Genomic DNA, 8,344 nt, shown 5'->3' with positions numbered 1-8,344 from the left:
ATAATATCAATAATGATCTTGCAATCAGAGAAATCTTTTATTCCACATCAAGCTGAATGTATAGACTTGAGCAGTGCAAAACTTCAGTTCAGCTGCAGATAAATAGAAATGCAAAACACTGATAACAGTGATATCAAATTATACTTAAATCACTCCAAAACACTTCAGTGATAGAACAAACCATCACAGACAGATAAACTTCAGTAGTTCGTGTCGTGCATGAGGTAATGTGATTCAGTGTGCCTTTCTTTGTCCTATGAAAATTCCCAACAGGGAGCTTCAAAGAGCCGGATGTGAGAGGGAATTCACTGACACATAATGATGCACACGAGGCATCCTGATCCTGCCACACTTAACTGCATTACCGGCAGCTTTACAGATTTAGGACATTCTCCAGCGACAGAGATTTGATTCAGCTGAGGATGGCTTTCAAGCTCTGTTAAATGCCCCGTTCTCTGCTTCTCTCTTTGAATGGGAAAGCATGTTCCGTCAAACTGCAGAAAAACAGGACGCAAACGTGGCCTCGTGCCGAACGGAACAAACGGTTTTGTGTTTTTGAATCAGGCTCTGCTGGTAAATTCAAGAAGAGTTCATTTGATATACTGCTGCTACTTGGAAGATATACTCGCCAAACTTTATTGGCAGACCTTACTGTAACTATCTGTTATGTTTAACAAGCTGTGAATGGCTAACATGAGCCAAGTTTTGTTGGAACACATTCACCCACACAAGGAGAGAAATAGAAAAAGGCACATACTGGGGCTATTTTAAAAGGTAGCTATGTCAAATTTTCACAAAGCTCAAAGTCTGTTAATTACTCTGTTAATGCAAATTACACTAAATATGCCCGAGTTACTATTCACAGCTTGCTAGGCAGTGGTGGCCTGAAGGTTAGAGAGCTTCTGACTGAAAGGTCACCGGTTCAGGCCTTTAACTCCATCTGCTCCAGTGGAGCTGCCCACAGATCATACTGTGGTTGAATTGGGCAGCTTTCAGGTGTGCATGTGTGTGTGATCATGTGATCAGGGTGTTTCTGAAGAAGAGAGCTTTGCCCTCAGGGAAACTCGGCCAAATAAATAAAAAAGGTGGAAATTATTATTAAAAATAAATTATTATCAGTGCTAAGCCAGGAAATGTGCAATGCTTGGCAATAGCACAGCTAGGGTACTATTTCTATCCAAATAGCTAAATTGACTGTTCATACTTAAGTTTACCTGTCTTCAGGTAACTTCATAAATTATGGTACAAGAAAAACTGCTTAATATTATACCAATTAAGCAAGAAGCTAAGAGGGAAAATTATCATGAGGACGCTTAAAAGCTATTCACAGTCTGACTAAAGAGACAAAAAAAGATTCTTACATTATAAAGACATTCGAAATCTGTTGCATTGCAAATTGCTGAAACAACTGAGATGATTTTGAGCAGTTAAGAGTGCGAAAACATGCAGTTTTTTTTCACAAGTGCAAATTAGCCTAAAATGTTACATATAATACATAAAAAATCTCTGCTTGTTAGATCAGTTTGTAACTATTTCTTAGTGAGGAAATACTTAATCAGAGGGTGCGGCGCACAGCAATGACGAAGAGGTTAGAGACAGTGCAGCTGGTGACTGTAATAGCGCTGAAACCAGGCAAGTTACCTACTCTAAACCTGGTTTGAGGTCAGCTGCAGGGTTTAACTAAGCATCTTGTGGCGGTCAAAAACAGTCTTGCGCTGTTCCTGGACCTGCTTTTTCCAGCGCTGTTGTGCTCCCTCAACGCGCTCCAGCACCGTGTTTCCTCTGGCCTGGGCGTTGTCCGTCTGTGGACGCATCTCCTGCACACACACACAAAAACAAGAATAGAATGAAGAACTTCACATTCAAGTGATAAGTGATAAGAAAGGAAATGCATTAGCTTGAATGGTTACCTCAGAGTCCTCCTCATTGTGCAGCGGCTGGGTGTATGGGTCATGTTTCCGAATCAGAGGATCGACCAGCAGCAGGAACAGCATGTAGAGCAGCAGTGCACCAACAACAGACAGGTAAATGATGATGGTCACCTGAGACAGACAAGGAAACATTTTGAAAAGCTCACATAACTGGGTGTAAATATTTCAGTTTTAGATCTAAAAGTATTTTAAAAATGGTTGATCGTCAATGTTGAAAGTCAACTTTCCCACTTCATCATAAGAGGTGTGAGTCAGCAGACAGATCTTAAGCCAGTCTCTGGAAACACTGACACCACTGCATACATCTTGCAATTCATTTTGAGTAAGAAGACAAACTAAAAAGCCTTCATAATGTTTTAAATAACTCATGTTGTGCGGCATACAATCACATCAACACCCTAAATCTCGGTTAGTGTGCTTCAAGATGAAAGACTGAATGAGGTGTGTTGCCAAAAGTCAGACTAAACCTTAAAGAAAGCCGGCGGTACCTTGATAGTGTTGCTACTTCGCTCCTCGTACTTGCACTCACACAACAGACAGTAAGCCTCCACATCATGGCCGGGCACCGGCATGGGCTCCACTACATGGAGGCAGTTACTGGAAAACACATTAAAGCGTCCACGTCTTAGACATTCCTCAAACAAACAAGGGTTTTTTCTACACAGTCCCAGCAAGAAGTTTCTGGATTCAAACCTGGCGGCCAGCTGGGGCTTTTCCGTGTAAAGTTTGCATGCTCTTTCCCCTGTGTGTGATTCCTCCCAACTGTCTCAAGAAGTGCAGGTTAGGTTAAAGACCGTAAATTGCCTGAAGGTGTGAATGTGAGTGTCAATGGTTGTCTGTCACTCGCCCAATGTGAGCTAGGACCCTCAATGACACAGGAATGGCATGATACAGCTAATGGGCGGGCATTTATTACTTATGTTACTTTGCGTGATGAGTGTGACACGACTGACAGTCTAAACAACGGCTTTCTCTTACCAGTCCTTCTGGGAGACATTTCTGTTATATATGTGTCCAGTGATGTTTCTGTACGGTGGGCAGATGCACTTGCAACGAACGTCCTCGAAGTTCTGTAATTGTCAAGAAAATTACATCAAAGGTGGTCAAAACTTATTCAGCTGCTTACTTCATGTTACAGCTTAGCTGTTTATTTCCTCCAGAGCACCAGCCCTTTCTTTCCTGTATTAACAAAACAGAGTTGAATAAAAAAACACACAGGAAAAAATGGGATGTGAACAAGTTCACGTGTTCCAGTTCTTTCAGCCTGGAAAGCATAAAAAGTCTGAATTGACTGTTTTACAATAGAGACATTAGATAAGAGAAACACCTAATAAAGTCCAACAAATATCATTTCAGATCCTACCAAACATTATTTACAGAAATGCAGAGACTTTAATGTACAGTTTACTTTCAACAGGGAAATCAGAGAAATGCTGGTGCACTTGTTCTGATCTTCCCGACAAACACTGCGACAATATACTGCTGATAATACTGACCCTACATTTACATTACTTTGGTTTGGCCACACTGGGAATTTCTGCTAAAGATAAAGGTCTGTTTGACCTTACTTTGATCAAATATCTTTATATTAAGTTAAATTAAAATTAAAGTTTCACAAATACATACGTTTGCTATTACCACGGACATAAAGTTATGTTTATTTGCACGTCGGACTGTTCGATCCAGATGAAAGCAGCTGCAGGCGTATAAAATGGCGATACGATCAGTTTTGGCTGACGATCACTTTTCGACACACCACCCCCGGTACAGTGACTGAAGTAAAATAACATTACCTCTACTACAAGGGGGTATAGAAACATATAACCAACCAGAGTGTGAATGTCACAACCGAGACTTCCTGAAAGTAATGGTATCAGGTGAGGAGCTGCAGGTCTCACCTTCGCCTGTGCAAAGCCAATAACATCCAACAGTAACAAGGTCGCTACTGCGGCTACAGCAAAGGCCGAAGATCCTTCCCTGCGAGACATTTTCCCGCAGACAAGACTATTTGTCGACGGATGCAGAATCACTGGCAATGCTCTGTCAAAACACAACAGGACAGTTTATTGCAGTTAGCTAGCTAGCAAGACACCCAGCAAGCTAAAGACTTAAATGCGATAACAGTGAAGTTAAAACCTTACGATACAACAAAACAAACAATATGCTTAACTTACAGTGTAAAAGTAGATCAACTGTTTGTTTCTGTTATGCATTCAGTATTTAGCTCAGACTGTATTTGGCGAGATGATAGACCGCCCACAATAATTTCAGGCTTCCTTCTTCCGGTTTTACGTCACACGTCATGCGCAAAGATGAGGCACGTAGCGATGCTGCCACCTACTGGACACAATAACGATTGTAGTGATGGGAAGTGAGTACATTCACTCAAGTGTTTCTTGTACTTATACTCTACTTGAAAACTTGCATTTTATGTTACTTTGTACTTTTACTCTACTACATTTCAGAACTGAATATTCTTCTTTTTGCTCCGAGTTATTTCACAGTTACAGTTAGATGTTATTTTACAGACTAATATATTTCATACAAAATATATAATCATGCGAAAATGTGATGATTTGTTATATATATAGGTGTTGTTGTGAGGGGGATAGTGGAACTAACTACATAGTACATAAGTACATAGGTAAGGCTCTCAGAAGGCCTGAAATTGAAGGCCTTTTCAAAGTAAACTAGTTCTAGGAGTAGTATTGGGTCACATAAATAGTTTGACAGACCTTTACAACTTTCCAAACAATATTAGAGTTTCTACATCTACATATTAATCAATTTTGCTACTGTGTTTACAAACATTTCTTATGAAAAAACAAAGCTGCAGCAGCATCAGAAATGGTTAATAACGTTTTCTGAGTTGCTATTTAATATTATTTCCTCCCTATGTGAAGACCAGTCAATTAGTTTGAGAGTGGTAACTCTCTAAAGTTATATTATGCACAACTGTGTTGTAACAGACTGTGCTTGCTCTTTCTTGGACACTAATTTGCTCCAATTCTGTGAATAAAACATGATTTCAGTGACGCCTGCTTTCTTTTATTATGAAATCTAGCACTTTAATGGTCATTTGTAAGTGTAGAGCCAAAATAAGATGACTTTCCTCCTTTGTCTTATGCCCAGGATATAATGAAGACCTACAAATCCATCACAGAAAGAATGTTAAAGCTTTATATAGTAATTACAGTAATTGGAGAAAAGAGGTCTGAAATATGATGAGATTTCAGATTATGCAGACTTTCTTAATAAATGCTTCATTACTGATTACCATAATAACCACTACAGATGCATGTGTTTACTAGCTGATTCAGGTTTTTTTTTTGTACAGGCGTTAAAACGTGAAGGGGGCTCATTGAGGCTGCATACATAACATACATGGCCCAGATTTTGGCTCTATACTGCTGATTATAGATTAAACAACCCAACAGGAGAGTATAATGTTTAGTATAATTCATTAATGACAAATAACACACACCTTTTTAAACACATAACCAAGGAATTTGTGACTCATCTGAATATTTTCCCATATCGCTCTGTCAACACTGTTCTTTCGTCAAATCCTGTCTTTCTGGTGGAATTTGAAAGGTAAGCCTCAGCTTCTTGACCCGATCAATACCTCTATTTCCTGGTAATCCTACTTTCTCTTCTCTCTGTATAGTAAGATACTCATACCTTTAATAAGCCATAGAAATCAATGGCTAACAAATTCAGCCTGAACCACTCGAGCTTGTGGTCACAGAGATCAGTTTAGACCATGGTTATTTCTCTAATGAGCTATGATATCAGCGTGAACAACACAACCCCACCCTCTGTGTAACCTCAATCATTCGTGTGACCCTTGATTCAACCATTTAAAATAGCAACTTGTTTACAACATATACAGTGTGAAGGTGTTTTGGGGTTTCAAATTTAGGCTGTGAACAGAGATGCAAAATATTTGTTGATGGAGACAAGCTGTGAAGTGGCATAAATCAGTGTGTTTGAATGATGGGAAACTATGTAAGGAGCTACTCATGTGAAACACAGCCACAGGCAGTTGTTGGCTGGACTGGTTCCGCAATTTATATAAGAAAACAGGGTTTAATCAGCGTGAACCTTGCAAGATAACACCAACATTGGCATAATTAGAGATTTTTCTTTTTCAGTGTATTACTATTAGTGAAATGAGGGACATTAGGAAAATATATGTTGTATAATGTAATATAATGTATAATGTTGCCAGTTTGTATGCTGTTAACTGAAGGTGTAAAATAGATTTGTTTTCTTTCTTTTGAATACGAGTGCTGAATGCTGAAAGCATGGGACTGACCATATGGGACTGACGGTATGGCATGAAAAACACTTATTTATTCATCCGATCAATCATGCGTGCATTGATTCATCTGTGTAATAATCCCCATGCATTTTTGTAACCATAATGCATGTTGTGTCATAAACTCAGAAATTGTACTCAGTTTCACTCTCCTTGTATTTCGTCCTCTCAGTCCTGTCATTGTAAGCCACTTAGTTTTCTGTCTTCTCTGATGCATGGCTGCCCTTTACACCCTTAGGCCAATTACAGCATAAATGACACTGGCCAGAGCTCAGTGCCAGGTCTCATTATCGGTTCAGAGCTCTCAGAAAGAAGAAAAAGGTGATTTGGTTTCTTTACAGGCAGATGTAAGAAAAGTTATTCATTCGAGAAAGAAAAGAAATATAGTTACCTCAGACAAAATAGTTTATTAGTTCTAAACAAAACTGTAATTGATGCAGACAGATACAAATGTTCTGATAAAGTCTGTGGGAAGCAGACTGCACACACACTCTGACTATAAAACAGCAAAGGAAAATGATCCATAATGGAAAGACTGCAGAGAAATCCACCTTACCAACAAGCTCAGAAGATGTCAAGTTCTCTTATTTGTCAAGGTACCTGAAGGTATTGACTGAATCACATTATTCAAAGCATTAATTTTCATGGGACTGAAAACTGCAGTCAGTTTGCCCACTAGGAGATGCTATAAGGCCCAAGGCAAGGCAAACTGAATCCAGACCTGCAGACTGTAGTCAGAGCAGACTTTGGAGTGGTCAGCAGGGATGCACACAAGATGTAGGAGGACATGTTATGTAAAACAAGATTGAATATGTTGTGAAATCCACAGGTGAGGCTACATAAAGAGCACATAAAAACAAGCTTGTTGTTGTTTTTTTTACGAAATTACATCCATGGCAGGCCTGAAAGGCTGAGAAGCTTTGAATGATTGTGGACATAAACAGCAGCTAAAATTCTATGTGGTTTATAGCATCCAAATAAAGTCATACATGTCCTGCTGAGGGGAGATGCCCGTGTCTGTCCTCATTCTCCCTCTTTCAAGACACACCTCAACCTTTCACCATTGTTCTTTTTGACCTTTATCATATCATCTGCTGTGTTTTTTGCTCTCCTCTCTGCCTGTGTATCACACTTCTGTAGAGAACACTGTTTGAATAACAAGACTATCTCTGGTAAGTGTTAACTCTCCTCTCAGCTGAGGTGATGCATTGTGGGCAGCAGGACTATTCTAATAGACACACATGGTAATTACAGTAGTGGGAGGCAGCAGACAGTGGTGGTCCAGGGACAGCACAAAACTATAAATCACAACTCCTGGTTCCGCCCTCCTGAGCGTAGCCGATCACGCTCAACCAAAAAGCAATTCTGCCAACATGTGTTTGCACATTTGTCTTCATCAGCCTCTGGCTTGTTTTGGGCCTCTGCGACTGGATTTTCCTTCCCGCAGTGATCACACATGGACTCAAGTGTTTGAGCCAAAGTCCGCTACATTAGTCCCAACAATTAGCCACACTTGAGATGTAGCGAGTATAATTATTCTATGTTAGTGAAGAGCAGCGAGATGAAAGGTTGAAGAGGGCATTCTGTGTTTACGTTGAGCATTATGAGCTGCTGAAGTGAAACCTTCAATCAAATCTGAGTAAAAACAAAGAAGAAATCACCTGATGTCACTTCAGCTACTGCTTTTTTTTTTTGGAGGAGTAGCGTGAGATACTTCCAAGAGAAGTGTCTAAATCAAAGAGGTGGCAATAACAAAGGTGTTAGAAAAGTAGGCAGTGATGGCGACTGCCCACTACAGTGTGTGTGTCCTCTCCTGCTTTATCCATACTGACAGCTGTCTGTCAGCCAGCTGAGCCCATGGAGGGAAGAGGTGTCTGCTGAGGAGCTGGTGTCAGCAAGGTGAGAGCAGAACCCAGCTACACTGAGCTGAGCTGAAATGGATGCAGAGAAGAGGAGAGATCGTCTCCTGCCTCTGAGGGACACCGATTTTCAGCGAGGAAACAGAGACTGCTGGAGCAGGAGACTCAGCCAGACAGAACATGAAAGCCAAGAGCGGCCATGACACATGATGGACACAAACGCGGGAAGAGAA

The 8,344-nt window shown here is 40.3% G+C and overlaps 1 protein-coding gene across 1 annotated transcript; it reads right to left on the bottom strand.

Annotated features, from left to right (window-relative positions):
* Positions 1 to 18: 18 nt before the first annotated feature.
* tmem9 (transmembrane protein 9) lies at positions 19 to 4,221 on the bottom strand. Its single transcript, XM_070969269.1, has 6 exons — positions 4,106 to 4,221; positions 3,830 to 3,971; positions 2,910 to 3,001; positions 2,420 to 2,528; positions 1,911 to 2,042; positions 19 to 1,817 (listed from the first exon to the last, which is right to left on the bottom strand). The coding sequence occupies exons 2-6, from the start codon at positions 3,917 to 3,919 to the stop codon at positions 1,677 to 1,679; spliced, it is 564 nt and encodes a 187-aa protein (XP_070825370.1). The 5' UTR covers positions 3,920 to 3,971; positions 4,106 to 4,221; the 3' UTR covers positions 19 to 1,676.
* Between the last annotated feature and the right edge of the window lie 4,123 nt (positions 4,222 to 8,344).

The sequence above is a fragment of the Chaetodon trifascialis genome, chromosome 8, assembly GCF_039877785.1.
Source record: "Chaetodon trifascialis isolate fChaTrf1 chromosome 8, fChaTrf1.hap1, whole genome shotgun sequence".
NCBI lineage: Eukaryota > Metazoa > Chordata > Actinopteri > Chaetodontiformes > Chaetodontidae > Chaetodon > Chaetodon trifascialis.
The sequence above is the reverse complement of the archived record's forward strand: the minus strand, read 5'-3'. Positions and strand labels throughout refer to the sequence as shown.

Coding starts and splice junctions, on each gene's coding strand:
- tmem9 (XM_070969269.1), bottom strand. CDS start 3,919: ATGTCTCGCAGGGAAGGATCTTCGGCCTTTGCTGTAGCCGCAGTAGCG. Junction 3,002..3,829: donor TTGGCTTTGCACAGGCGAAG/GTGAGACCTGCA, acceptor TGACAATTACAG/AACTTCGAGGACGTTCGTTG. Junction 2,043..2,419: donor GAAGTAGCAACACTATCAAG/GTACCGCCGGCT, acceptor TGTCTGTCTCAG/GTGACCATCATCATTTACCT.